Here is a 15,746-nt window from a genome sequence, read left to right as displayed (position 1 = left end):
TAACTTGACATATTCTGTTATAAGTTAAATTAATTTCCATTAATTAACAATAACTATACAATTATCAAAGACTGAGATAGCAGAATGTTTCCTTGTGCTAAACAGTAGTGGTTATTCTAGATGTCCCTGTGACGTGGTTTAGCTAAATTCTCATTGTAATTCAAAAGAGTGTGATTTAATTTCATTCTCAAAACTTAGATTTTCTGTTTTCTGTCTTTATAAAGTGTCCAGTATTGTGGCGTGTGGGTACAAATCATCCGTAACTCCTCTGTGTTTTGACCTCACCACCCTCATAGTCTGTCATCATGTCACACCTTCAGTAATCTTTGTCTCTTATATGTCCTTTTCTTTTCTCAGACTTTGTATCTTCTCATAGTCATGACTGTCAAAATGTCTTTCAGTTTTTTTTTGTTTTTTTTTTTTAAATGTAGCATGTAGCAGTCCTTAGTGGGTCTATAAAGATGCAGCTTCTGAGCAAAAATATGTACAATATATATATATTTTTTTTTTCCGCTAAAACAGACCTCTTAACAGGTTAGAAATTGAAGATAGGTATGCTTTGGTATGACTGAAGCATACAAGCTGCATCTTTGTCACCCAGAGTTCTGCTTTTCTCTTATGTATCCAAAGTTCTCCATTGCTGTATGTGGTGACTCTTCTGATTGCGCTTCAACAGGGAAGAAGAACTCGTTGCTGCTGCAGAAGTTCCAGAAGGATCTGAACGCCGGCGTGTTCAACACACAGGAGAACGAGATATTGAAGCAGATTATCCGTCAGGACAGAGAGATGGTGATGATGGTGGACCGCAAGCAGTCAGTTACCGGAATGAACTCGACTCCAATGTCAGGAAACTCCATTATTAACTCACCAGCCCAGCCGCCATATTCCACTGCCTTTGGCGCCGCTCAGCTACAGCAGTCCTCTGTACCCATGACCTATAGTGCTTCAGCTATCGCCAATGCCTCTGTTGCTCGCATGCTGCCAGTGGCTGCTGCCGCCGCCGCTGCAGCGCAGGGGGGATTCCCTGCATCCAGTCTTTCCCAGGTTAACCTGAATTCCTCGTCACAGACAGCACTGCATCAGGGAGCGATCATGTCACCCTGCTCTTTCACGGCGGCCATGTGCAGCCCACCCGTTCAGACCCCGTTGGCTAGCCGAAGCTTCCAGTATGGCTCACCAACAGCGTCCCAGCTATCGCTTATCCAGCAGCCCATTGGCCAACCTTCTCTACCCACACAACAGCAGCAGCTCGGTCAACAGCCGGCTGCTTCGACTGCTGCTGCAGCCTCGGCAGCACAGCAGCAGGTCCCTTCACCTCAGCGGGGAGACATCCACAAGAGCACGCAGGCTCTCCAGTCTGGCAGCTTGAGTCGAGATGTCCGACACCTGTCGGCCTCCCAACCATCACTGCCACATGACACGTCTCTGGGGCCCAGAGTTCATCCGGCTTCTGGGGAGTCTTTGGCCTCCATGGTGCCACCGACGGCAGCAGCCATCCAGGGAATAAGTCTACAAGGTGGCATTCGCACTACAGTACCCCAGCGGGTCAATCTGTTCCGCCAGATGTCATCGGGAGCTTTGCCCCCAGTGCGTTCAGCCGCTTCGGCAGCGGCTGCGGTGGCAGCGGCGTCATCATCATCATCTTCGACCCAGCACAGGGAATCCCCTGGATCTAGAAGAGATTCTGTCCTCAGCAGTGCAGAGACTGAGCAAGACAAAATGCGTTTCGCATCAAATTTATGATTCCATACATCTTTCCCTTACTTTCTATTTTGTTTTTTGTTTTTGTTTTTTTTAACTTAAATGTGTTTCAATTCATCTTAAGGATGGGTATTGAACAAAAGAGGCAAAAACGAGGAATTTCTGAATTTATTTGTTTCTCTCCAGCTTTCCTCTAAAGTAACCTCATACAAATCTTATGTATATAAGCCCTTGTATAATATTTTAGACATTTTTGTCTCCCTAAACTTAAGAATGTATATTATACAGATACACGTGAATGGATGTTTGAGAGTGTGGATGTGTGCCGGTGCGAGTGGGTAAAATCTAACTACAATATTGGCAAAGGCAATTTAAAGCTGTAGTATAAAAATGAGTCTTCCTTTCTAAGAAATATATGAAATGATATATCATGTATGACTTTTTGAAATTATTTTTGTTTTTTTTCCCTGTCATTTTGCTTTCTTTTCCAACTGGAATGCAATATGGATTTTGTTCTTAACCTGATGAAGAGGAAAAATGTTTTCTCCTGTTAAGCAGCTTTAGGCATCACTGTGCAATTATTAATGCAATTATCTCTGACAAAGAAATTCTAAAAGCACATACTTATGATAAAAAAAATTGAATAATTTACTGAGACTTGCTTGAGCGATCAGAATAAATACTGTAAACGTGTATTAAGCTGCTCCCAGAGATGAGGATACAGTCTTCTGAGCTGTTGTTTCCCCAAGGCAGGCTCACATTCAAACCATGACAGTGTTATGGGTCTAAAGGGAATAGGTAATAGAAATGCTGCTTTCTTTATTTATTTGGTGAAGCAAGAGCGTGGAGATGGATATGGATGGATGATCTTGTTTTTTTTTTTGTTCTTTTTTTTTTCTATTTTTGATTTCAGATGGTTGAGATCTTACATAATGTTGCTTAAAAAATTCTGTGTATATTTATAATATTTATAAACTAAAGATTATCACCATTATGCAATAGACTGTGACATAACAAATACCTATATGTGTGCTGTAAATAGTTTTGTAGATCTAGGATTTACAGATACTGTGTTGTGCATTCTCTATCATAACAATGTCTTACTTCTATCATCTATATGCGACAGAGGTTAAGTGACAAAATACGTATGTTTCATAAGAGATGAGCAAACCTTAATGCAAAAACTTAGCAGAACTTGAGGCAGAGAAATTTAGGCTTAAAGGACATTTATGATTCCCTCTCTCTTCTCTGGTTGTTTACTATATTTAGGTCTAGCATCACATATTTTTTGGATCAGTAATTTAAAAAACTTAATTTTTGTCTTTCAATCCAAAGTGGATTAGTTTTTCCCCATTATCCCAATTTCAGTTTTAAAATGATTTCACCAACATTACTGATTCATATTCAAGGGCAGAAATATTATTTTCATTCTTACTTATTGTAGCTTTTGAAAAATTATTTAAATTGTCCCCTATTTGCAAACCGGATCAGATATACTCCAGTATTGCCCTTGATTTATTTAACACAACAAGGTTAGATGTTGTGTTTGAATTGGAGTACTGAGTTAGGTTTTCTATTTGACCCTTTTTGTTGACAAGAGCATGGAAAGCTAGCAATAGCTAATGCTAACTACATAGCAGGCAAAGGGTTGATATTATCCCAAGTAAACAAGTGTTTTCTTTCATGTGAACTGTAAGTAGAAACACAACCCACTCACATTCACATAGTTATGCAGCACAATTTTACCTTTTGACATTTTCTTTTTAATTTCATTCCTCTGAAAGAGATTTAGTGATGCTAAGGTTTACCCGATAACCACAGTATGGTTCCTTTTTGTCTCTTTCCTTTCAGAAATGTTTAGCTGCCCAGCTAGGAAATGTATTCAGGAGCAGTATGTCATTAAAATGAGATATTTAATTGTTTTAACGAGACAAGTGTTATATCTCGTTAAAATGACAGAGTTTCTCATTTTAATGAGATATAGAAATACATTCCTCTTATTACAACATTTTGAAAAGGCATAAAGAAGCTCCCACTGACTTTCCATTTTTTTTCACTCAGTTTCTTCTATTAGCACTCAGACATCCTGCAATGTGTTGCCATTTTACTGTTATGGCTGCACTCATTTAAATGAGAATATATTTAGGTTTTAATTTAATATAAATCTCATTTTGAGTTATACATTTCAACCAAACCAAGTTTCACGTTGTAACAAGATGCTGAATTTATTCCCTAGCTCTGGCAGTTAAATTATTCTATATTTTCTTACACAACTATTTTTGACAGAGTTTGGTTTAAATTACTAGATTATTGCACCAGCATCATAGAATCCAACATTTGATTTAAAGAAAAGGGCCTTCAGGTTAAAATGCGCATAACAATTTTACGATTTTAAAAATATTTTTCAAAATCTGAATGTTGAACTTATGGAACAAGCTACGTGTAAGGTAAAAGGTTATCTTACATGATAAAACTTGCTGTCATGAAGTAAGTATTTCACAGGACCTACCAACATTACAATAAGTACACAGTATAATTTTACCAGCTTAACTTTTCTTACTACATTGTGTGAAAAAGGCCATTATTTAATTCAAAATGGTGGTAAATGACGAATGATGAGGATTAAAATAAACTGGAAAGTTCCTAACAAATGACTGAAAACGGAGCAATAAACCATCTGTAAAAACCAGAGTTTATCATATGCAAATTATGATGTGATATTTCACCAGCAGACTGACTTTTATGGTTTCTAGTAATCACATTTGAGATGCGTAACATGACATAATTGATTGATTCTCTTCCAAAAAAAAAGGATAATTATCAACCGACTGAACTTCGGATAAGAGTGATGCAAGTTTTTTTTTTTTTAGATCAAAACTATATTTTCTAACAGTTTGACTTTCCTAGTCTATGTGTGATGGTGTGAGCCGTCAGGCTGAATACTAGTGCTACATAACTCCATGCAACACTCCGGGTATACAGTCATCTCCAAACACACACAACCAGCAGAAGAAAGAGAAGTAAAGTCAAGAGCTAGAAAGAAAAGATAGGCGATATTAGAGGGTTTGGTATTGTAACATTGGTGTATTTTAATTAAAGCATATCACAGACACTTTATGAAGACCTCAGGACATTGTATCAATGGGTAAAAAGGGGCCGATTAAGAGTGGATGGTAAACAAAGGCTGGTTTGCATTAAGGTTTCTGTCTCATGTAAATCCATCGTGTGGGCTTAGGTACTCTAAACTGACCTGGAGATTGAGGCATGAACGTATAAAGTTAAGCAAGAATAACACACGACTATCCGAGCACACGACCTGCAAGCTGTCGTCACTGCTTGCAGGTTCATTCCGTGCACATCCAATAGGTTGCACATTGTGCTCAAGGCCTTACTGCTTTCTCCTTAATCAAAAGTGACAAATTCTCAGTCAGTTTAGATTCAGATTCATGGCACCAAATATCTCATCAGTTCACAGTGACTAAGCCCGTTGAGATAGTGTTTTAAAAGATTAAAAGTCTTCACCCCAGACTGTGTCGATAGTCCACAAATGCAGTCAACCCACCACTGTCACGAAAGCATGCGTTGTCACAAATAACTTAAATAGAAACTATCTCGAAAATGTTGACGTTAAATGTTAATGTTAGATTCTCTTTTGTTCACTGTCCTTCTGCTAGATGTTATCTGTGTGTTGAAACACAAGCATTGACTCTTTTTTGCATTGACGGTCTGAAGTATTTGTGCCTAAAACTATCGCCATGTTCCATCCTTTTCGTTGTGGGCATGAGCCCGCCGCACACTAGCGTCACTTCTGCACACGGCTGCGCAGTCACTCTTGCTATACTCTGTGTGTGTGTGTGTTCTGTGTCTCAGTGTTTTTAGACAAGAAAGGAAATGACAATAACGATGGCCAAATGTCTCAACATGTGCAGCCGGTGTCTTCACTTTCGGTGAGAACTGCTGGAGGCGAGTCTTTTTTTTTTTATTATTAATTTTTTTCTAAAACTCAACTTAAATAGAAACGTCATGAGGTAATGTACAGATAAAAGAAGTGCAATCTTTAGACTTGCAGATGTATCACAGACTTGAGACATTGTATAAATTTGGAGCACCTTTATACCTTTCTTTGTAGCTAGCCACTGATGTAAAAGGTTGAGTACCGATGCATGAGAAGAAACTGGCCAAAGCAAAACATTCAAAGTCTTTGTCTTTGTTTTTAAATTGCACTTTCTGACTTACTAATGAAAAGATAGGGATTCTTTCAGCGAGGTTAGGCGCTGGATGAGATGGAAAAGGGAGCGATATCTCTGAGAATTTGTGCTGACCTCATCTTGTTTGAGTTTCTAAACGGGAGCGGGTGGGGAGGTGTTCTATTTGCAACGGAGAGCGCTTAATCGCGAACATGCCATAGTGTATAGGAACTAGTACACAGTCGAGATGGATTGCAGCACTGTTGGTTTGTGCTGTTTTTGATACTTGCCTTTGGAGGGAGAGCTTCCCGACTATGTGCTTTTTTTTTTTTTTTTCACTAAACAAATCACTACTAACTAGCATACCGGAACGGGCATTATCAGTGACATACAACACAAAATAACGAGCTTACACATTAGGAATTTAGAGACTATCAACAAACCAGCACGTATATTATTTATGTATGTTTCTTTTTTGTGGGTTTGTTGGTGTTTTTTGGGGGATGTGGGGGGGGGAGGTGGAGCAAGATGCAAAAACAACTGATAACATTCATGTAGGATGAACCAGATTTTTCTTTGGTTGTGATGATCACAGGTTTCATTATATTTACCGATAATGTGAGTTGTGCAACCCCGGCTCACATGGTCACTGTTCAGCTTATTCAGATAATCCGAGGCTTAGAGAAAACAAACTGTCTGGTGGTTGCTTATAACAGAAGAAAGAAGGATAAATGTAAACTTTCTTACGATAATATGCAGACAAACAGTGTTTGTCAAAAACTCTTTTTGATTTTTTTTTTCATTTATTTTGTTTGTAAATAATAAACCTTGAAAATATAGAAAATAAACGACATATTGTCATTTAAATCGGGTGTGACTCATTCTGTTGTATAAAACATGCAGGCAGATCGTGGACTCATTTACAATTTGATTATTGGAGGAGAGGGTCCGGGAGTATTTTTAGATGTGAAGCAGTGATTGAGAGCTTCACAGTGTCTTGGCTAGGTGTGGGCGTGCGTGTGTGTGTGTGTGTATGTGTGTGAGTCAGCAGTTACAGACAAGGTGAAAATGGCCGAGAGGGGTTTCTGTTCATTATCTACAAAATCCTAAGCTTGACGGGCAGCTGAACCTTCATGAGGAGAATCCATCCTGGTGAGTTTTAGCTGTGAAGACGGCCAGAAACTGCAACTCCTACAGATGCTAGCCTTGTTGAGCATAATTAACATCAAACCTCGATATGTTCTCTCTATCCGATGGAAGAAAAACAGAACAAGATTGAGGGATTTTTTTTTTTTACCTGGGACCTCTTTGAGTAACTTAAGGTAATCTGACCTGCTTGATATTTTAGTAAAGGTGTATTGTTTTTTTTTTAAACTACGTGATTGGTCAAAATGTTTGTCATTTTATTCCATTGAACAAAAAATATTTTTTCCATAGGTACATTTAGGAATAAAAATACAGTCAAACACAACCAGATACATATTGCAAATGTAATGCTTTTTTTTTCATCCATCCATCCCTTTTCTACACCCACTCTGCTGGTGCTGCCTATCTTCAGAGGTCGATGGGTAAGAGCCGGTGTACACCATGGAAAGACAGGAAGATGGACAAGAATTAAAAGTCATACTCACAAGCAGATTTGTGAGTATGTATGTATTTGGACTGTGGAAGGAAAATCATTCACACAAAGAACATGCAAACTCCATGCAGACAGGCCCCAACTTGGATGTAAATTCCGGATTGTCTTGCCACAAGGCAAGAGTCCTACAACTGTGACTCTGCAGACTGTTGGAGGGGCAATAAATAGACTAATTAGGGACTCTGCAAGCAGCTAAAACAGAAATGCTGCCAGGCAAAACTGAAAACTGCATCTGTTGCCAATAATTAGCAAAGATTAAGTTTCATATTCAATACTTTTTTTTTTATTGTGGTTTAAATTTCCTTGCAATATCTTTGAGAGACATGCTTTCTCTGTCAAAATAAATCATTGTCCTAATTCACATTGTTGCAACCATTGCATAGGAATATTTTATTCCAATATGTGCAACATTGTAAATGTTGCTCCGTATCTCTTTGCATACCAACAAAAAATAAGGTACTGCTTTCTTTTAAATATCACTAAATTGGATTTATTAGTGCTTCTCATTTCTTTGACATTGCTATTTCAGCATTTAATGCTGACAAAATGCACTTTGATGTTTATATAATCTTTAAATATGATCCAAACGTACGTCTTATTTGTGTTTCTGTGTGCATGCCATAGTTGTTTATTTATCCTTCAGCACTGACCGTCAGAAAAAAGAATTTGCCCATAGATACTGACAATGGTTTAAGAGATACCTTGGACAAATTTTGAAACAATTTAAATAGATTTTTGGGTTTTTGAACTGGAAAAGGTCAGGAAGGAAAAGAAGTCGTCATATAAGTCAAAATACAATCCCAGTTGTAACTCGAAGATGCACTTAAATGTTTGCCATAGAATGGGTTAGTCATGCAAAAATCAATCGATAATTGGGGAAACTCCAGTCAGACTGGGCTGTAGACTTTGGTAACAACTGGCAGAGCCTTGATTGCTTTAGGAGAGCTTGAAGATTAAATAACTTTCACAAAGACGTCAACAAAATTTTGTTACCGTTCTTGTGGCTATGGTCTAACTCTATCAAGCCACAGAAATCAATATAGTATAAAGTTGCTTGCCTCCACTGTATTTCCCCCTCCTTCGATTATCTGCAGACTCCAGTGACATTAAGACATGACTGGCTTCCTAAGGTGCCCCTGAAAGGTCATACCACCTGCAAACAACAGATGAGGAATTTTAGACTTCGGATTTTATTCATTTATTGCCCATTCATTTTCCATTTCACCCGAAGTCACCTGACTGCTTGTACGCTGGATACCTCCCATCCATCCCAAGTCAGATTAACTTTGCCATTGTGTTGGCCTGCATGGTATCCATGAAAACACTGAGCTGCACAGTGATCCAGCCCGCTGAGAAAAACATCCTGAAGCCAAAACAGTGACAGTGATTACAACACCAAAGCTGCCTCAGCTGCTGTGTGACCTCCCCACTCTCCTTCTCTGTTTTTTTTATACATCTGTATTTAAATTACATATTTAAAAAAATATATATATCTTGCAAAACAATCATTCGGCTGATTACAGCCTGACCTCAAAACTCTTTTTCTATCTGTTGTAGGGAGAAAGAAAAATTATTTTTATCCCTACACCTGTCTGTAACGGCAAAACACGCGTTTTTTGTTGTTGAAAAGCCACCAAAAGACAAAAGAAGAGCACTTGATTAAATTTTGGTAAATCTTGTTCTGTTTACGTAACCTGCGTGAACTGCAAAAAAGATAAAGGTTGTAATGTCATGTAGCGGAATTGAAGTCAGCACGTCGGAAATCCTCTTCAGGAAAGGGCACAGTGGGAGGAGAATCTGCTCAATATTGAAGTCGGAGCCAACTGAAAAGTCTGTCACGATCACCTCTGTTAAGTCTTCCAGCCGTCGTGGAAGGCTGTTTCTAGTCTGAGCGGCCTCAAAGAAAGCTGGGAAAAATTGTTCTCGGTTTATGTTTGAATATAGCAGCTGCTATGTAGGGCAGTCACAGCTATCCTGAACCTTTTCACATTGTATTTTGTTACAATCACAAACTTCAAAATATTTTAAGGGCATTTTATTTAATAGATCAGCTTTCATTTCCCTTTGCTAAATTGAAATTTTTTTTTTCTTTGACAGAATTCTTGGTAACACCCACTTCCTGTTTGGACTTTGACATTCTCAATAAAGTTTATATCCATCCAATCATTTTCTGTACATTCTTGTCCCTTAGTGGGAGCGGGAGGGGTGCTGGTGCCTATCTCCAGCGAACGTTTTGGGCGAGAGGCGGGTTCACCCTGGACAGGTCGCCAGTCTGTCACTGAGCAACACAGAGGCACACAACACCACATACACACACACTCACATTTACAGAAACCAATTAACCTGACAGTTATGTTTTTGGACTGTGGGAGGAAGCCGGAGTACCGAGAGAGAGCCCACGCATGCACAGGAAGAACATGCAAACTCCATGCAGAAAGACCCCGGGCCGAGAATCAAACCCAGAACCTTCTTGCTGCAAGGCAACAAACAGTTCTATCAATTGCACAGCTAAAAAGTTCATAATGTACATGAAATATATATATTTTTTTACCAGTTTTGATCATGTTTCTCCACAAGAAGACTTAGGTTTCATTGGAAAAGTGGTTTTAAACATTTTCAAAACCAGAATTGGAGGCATCTCGTCTGTTTTTTAGCATCCTTACCTGAAGGATGCTGAAAAAATTTTTTTGTAGGCAAAATTGGATTTTTACATAGTACCTTTCACAGATATATAGATCACAAAGTGCTTCGTGAAAACAGAACAATTAAAACAAGAAACAAATAGTGACTCACGTAATCTTTAATTACACATATTGACTTGCTGCTTATTGCTTTGTTCAGTGTTGTTAAAATGCAGTCAAAACTGGCTATTTACATACACATTAGAAAACGAAACATAACCTTTAAATTAGAACAAACTTTCCATGCTTTGGAATGATCACAATTATTTCCATTTGCTAAATGTGAGAATTTAGAAAGAAAAAGGAAAGAATTGAAAAAGGAAGAAGCTTCATCTGGAATGTCCACATGTGTGGTAAGTCACTGCAACCTTTCCAAATGACCCCGCTTTCACTTAGTATTTAACCTCAGATATGACAGCTGGACTTCTGCGGTGACCTAGCGGAGGAGGATTCTGGTCGTCTTGTAAGTCATGTCCCGCTTCTTGCACGCACACAGAACAGACGCACAAAAACATAATCTGTTTTCAACCGGGGTGAATGAAACAAGCTGACTGCTATCAACACAAAATCTAAATTAGTCAGTGCTAGATCGATATTTGCTAAGATTCTAAGTGAATTTTGTGATATTTCTCCCGCTCTGGGGTGGCCTGTAGGAGGGTAATGCTCACCACACTGAAGTCTATTGATGAACTGTCAGCACACTCTGTTTGTCATCATGAGACAGGTCTGTCAATCAATTACACCGGAGGGATTTCTCTGTGCTGAAGCTCATTCGTGCATCTTGTTTTCCTCCCCTGACCAGGTAAAAAAAAAAAAATAAAAAATGTGTGTCTAATTTTGAATCACTGAAGGGAAATGGCAAGAAAGGAAATACTGTCGAGTAATATTAGGAATTGGGACTCAGTTTATTGATGATGCTGTCTGACAGTCAATAAAAGATTACGCCCACTCTGTGCAGGCTGAAATAAGTCCCCCTGGAGAGACAAAGTAATTCCCAGAGTTGCTTAATAATCATTGTTCTAAAAATAGGTGTAAAACATTACATCGGGAAAATGTTTCTTACCACTTTTAACTTACGGCATGAGTTAAATTGACAATAATTGGACAAACAGGGTTGAAGCAAGAGCCATGAGGTTGGATTCATGTTGTGTTTCTAAAATCTCAAATACTGAATGAGATGTTAGTGCAAATTTTGTTGAAGTTTGGAACGGTGGGCACGGCCCGGCATTAGTCTCCCTGTTAAAAAAATGACTTTGCAACTGTATGGAAAAAGTCTGTGCCACAGTAATTATTGCATGGAAGATTCCTCTTTCAGTCTTCATAGGCAGCCATATTTAATTAAAACATTACAAACACGTGTTATGCTGGGACTTGTCAGAGTAAAAGTAACCTACCTTTTGAAAATAGCAACCTTTAAGCATGTATTAAACACACTTCCATTAAGCCCACGTTTCTGTTATAAATATGTTCTTTACTGGTCAGATGTTCTGTTCTAGTCTTAGATGTCATGTTTTAATTAGCTTTTAGCAGAAAATAATCATAATTAACCTTCAAAACATCAGTGTGTGTAATTATCTCATGTCTTTCACTCACTGAAATGAGTTACTGAAATAACATCCAAATTTATTGAATATAACTGTATATTTAGCCTGCATGACTGACATAAAAGCTCGGTTTGCATTTTCAGTAAATAGTTATTCTTATGGTTTTGGGACTAATATCTGTATTTTATTAACAAAACTGCTTATTGCTTACATTTATAGTTACATTTTTAAGAGACAGTCATTGATTAAATGGTGTCATGTTTGATCATAATTCATATTTTCTGTTTTGCAGATGATACCTCGTTCTATTGATGGACATATGGATGGATGGACACATTCACCCTTTCTCTCCCCATCTTTCTGAAAATGCAGAGTCACTACTTTCCCAGACGTGGCAGCCTGTTATACTAATAGGTAGGGAAACCAAGCCAAAGCAGGCGGGTGACAGATGAAACACAAATATTCCAGATATTTTTAGCTTTCCTGGTCTCGCAATTGTAGATAACAATCTTAACTTGAATTAAAATCATTGACACCATTTAATAATGTAGGTGAAAATTGTATCTTACTCCCAACGGGAGAAAACATAACAAATGAGGGGTTTTTGTTTTATTTTTGTGTGTTTTTTATTTTTCATAGGTAAACGCCACACCGTAAATATCGTGGGTTTAAATATTTTACTTCCAAATTTTAGCTTTCCATGCTCGAGTGTGTCCCCAGGAGAAATGTCTTATCTCAGGCTTCCAGAGGAACTTTAACAACTTCTTATGTTGCACACAATTCTCACCACTTGTCCCATCAGGATTCTTCTTATCGTCAGTCATTTTACAGTGTAATGAGCTCCCACTTAACTGTAGAGAGGATATGTGTAATAATTAATTCCTAGACTTCCCATTACTGCGGCAGGGCTTGCACACACACACACAGACGGGTTTGACATTTTCAGAAGATTAATGGTCATTCTGATTAGATTGCCAAAGTGGTAATCAGGTTACACAGTGGGGATTATCTGGTCTGTTTTATAATAAAGAACTTCTTGTTTTTAAACTAAGTCCTGAGAAAGTCTCATATTACCTATGCACAGATGCACACTTAAATGCCCAAATACAATAAAAAAAAAATATATATATTTCTCTAATATTTTTCTATGGTACTCATAATCTTCAGTTCTTTCAGTTTTTCTCTCGTTAATGGAGATACCGGCACTGCTGTGGTGCAAATTGATTCTACAACAGGAAGTGAGATTTGAAGATGTCAGGATTTTTGCACCTGATCAAATGAGCACATCCTGGGTGAAAGTTCAGATTATTAATCCAGGTACGTTATGTAGATGAGCTCATATCTTGGTTGGTCAATGTCAGTAAAGGAACCTAATCTGGTCAGTCAGAGGGCAAACAGATGTGAGAGGTTTCCCATAGATGTGGAGTCCTGTCCCTGTCCCAGACTCCAGGGACATGTGACAAGTAAAGCCCCCTGCCTGGCAGTAAATAATCCATCCATCATTAAACCCAGCCAGATTAGAGCAAATCCCTTATGACTTGACAGTTTGTTGTAGTTTCCATAACCACATTAATGGTAATATGATTCTTCTTCTATTACTCCATTCTCTCTCTCTCTTTTTTTTTTATCCACACAAAAATTTGATCAGGTTGTAGAACTGCTGTAGCTAATAAAACAACGAAGGAAAGTGCAGGGAGAAAACAAAAGGAAAAAAAAGTATAGGAATTAGAGAACATACTCAGACAGGCAAAATATGTATTTGTAATTTAATGGATTAACAGTGAGCGACCTCTGCAGCCTGTCAAACTTAAGCTGTGGAATCCCGAACCGTCTGTTAGACGACGTAAGCTTTCTCTCTTTCATTTTCATGTTTCCCGAAATAAAATGTGAAAGGAGGCTATTATTCTATCATGGTACGTCTCGTTCTTTTGCTAATGCTGCTGCATCTGTTACTTCTGATTAAATCAGGATAAATATCTGTGCTTGTTCAATTTTTTTAAAATAATTTAAAAATGTTTAAAGATTACAGTGTTAACATATTTTTGGAAGGTTTACTTAATTTAGTTTGTTTTTTTTAAAGATTTTTTTCAGCTCGTCAAATTGTCTTTTGATCAAGCCAAATAAGCTGGGTACGTCAGAAGAACAAGATGTCCCTGCTGCTACCAGGGTCCTCAACACAGCACACACACGCACACACGACTCAAAAGTCATTCCATGGATTGTAATGATTTCATCATAAAAGTTGTATGCTCACTCAAAGCAACAATTTTGACCAAACATAGTTCATAATATCTAAATGCGAGCCTCATGGGTGGATTTACGAACAACAGGAAATAATTGTAAATGGCTAAAATCAATAATGTAAAGCCGGAGGGTACTGAATTTATTTAAACAGCATGAAGAGGCGAGAGAACAGATTAGGATACAGGTGTATGCAGTACTTGTGAACATTTTAGTGTGTCTAAATTGTCCGAAATTATCTTGCTCCACATCTTAGGTCAACAGATTAACTTTTTCTTCTGTGACATTCACATATTGTGCAGCTTAGTCAGCTTCTTGCATGACAGATGTCTGATAAGATTCAAACATAATCTGGATGTAAGATTGGCGCAAAAGAAAGACTTCTTTCTTTTTTCTCTCTCTGAAAGGTCTGTAATCTCATTGTTATTGTAAGTAGTAAGTCTTTGCACTGAATTTCTCATGCAGGCCCTCTGATTCTGAGAAGGGTGGTGCAGATTTGTTCCCTCGGTTGGCAGCCTGAGCTGACCTTTAACGTAGCTAGGACACTCAGCTTCCCAGACAATCGTGTTTACTCATCATCGAGCACCGTCTTATGCGTTCCTAGATTTGAAACTTGCTCTTGTGTGACAAAAGAAGAAAAAAAAAAAGATAAAATAACAGATAAAGAAACACTGTGTTGAAACTCAGCATAAATAAGCTGCAGAGCGAGAGGGAAACTTTTAAGTAGAAAAATGAGTGTCTACCGCAATATGTTTGGATAAAAAGCAATCTGTGTTACCTCATATCCCCCTCATATGGACCTGGCTACTCTGACAGAAGCTATGTAATAATCCAGTGGTTTCCTGTTTCATCATAAGGAAATATTACATCACAGTTTGAACATACATGAACAGATTATGATGTGAAATGCCAAACCAGATGCTTGAAATACACCCAAAGTAATAATGTAGTTGGCATAATGGACTTATCTGCCATACAGTGCACCAAGCCTTGTGAGCAAATTTGCATTATTGGTCCAATTTATAAGTATGTACTTTAAGATTTGAAAGTCCTACTTTTAACTCCTTAAAGGTTCAGCAAAAAACGTTTTTTGTTTGTTTGTTTTTTTCCATCACAGACTTATTGGTCAACCAACAATGGAACCAACCCTCATAAAAAATTCATTACAGTTCTGGAAACATACATAACTCACTGTGTCATCATTTGATTCATACTCTGCAACCATCCATCCATCCATTTTCTTGCACCCTTTTTCCCTCAGTGGGGTTGGGAGGGGTGCTGGTGCCCATCTCCAGCCAACGTTTCGGGCGAGAGGCGGGGTACACCCTGGACAGGTCGCCAGTCTGTCGCAGGGCAACACAGAGACACACAGGACACACAACCATGCACACACACACTCACACCTAGGGGCAATTTAGAGAGGCCAATTAAACAACAGTCATGTTTTTGGACTGTGGGAGGAAACCGGAGTACCCGGAGAAAACCCACGCACGCACAGGGAGAACATGCAAACTCCATGAAGAGAGACCCCAGGCCGGGAATTGAACCCAGAACCTTCTTGCTGCAAGGCAACAGCTCTACCAACTGCACCACTGTGCAGCCCCACTCTGCAACCAGGTGTGCAATAATAATTGAGGTGGCTGACACACGACAATGTTTGATCAGTGCTTTGGTGAGGATTGTGTCACACCTGCAACAATGACAAAACTTTGCTTTTAACGTTACAGCACTTGTGACTGATCTGTTAAATCAA

General features: G+C 38.5%; 1 protein-coding gene across 1 annotated transcript in view; it reads left to right on the top strand.

Annotated features, from left to right (window-relative positions):
* Window positions 1–6,277, top strand: part of hcn1 (hyperpolarization activated cyclic nucleotide-gated potassium channel 1) — an 81,716-nt gene extending 75,439 nt beyond the window's left edge. The window contains exon 8 of the mRNA XM_008424521.2: window positions 677–6,277. Within this exon, the coding sequence (XP_008422743.1) occupies window positions 677–1,743 (1,067 nt within the window). The 3' untranslated portion in view covers window positions 1,744–6,277. The remainder of the gene's footprint in view (window positions 1–676) is intronic.
* The last annotated feature ends 9,469 nt before the right edge of the window (window positions 6,278–15,746 follow it).

Source organism: Poecilia reticulata, linkage group LG12 (assembly GCF_000633615.1).
Source record: "Poecilia reticulata strain Guanapo linkage group LG12, Guppy_female_1.0+MT, whole genome shotgun sequence".
Taxonomy (NCBI): Eukaryota; Metazoa; Chordata; class Actinopteri; order Cyprinodontiformes; family Poeciliidae; genus Poecilia; species Poecilia reticulata.
The sequence above is the reverse complement of the archived record's forward strand: the minus strand, read 5'-3'. Positions and strand labels throughout refer to the sequence as shown.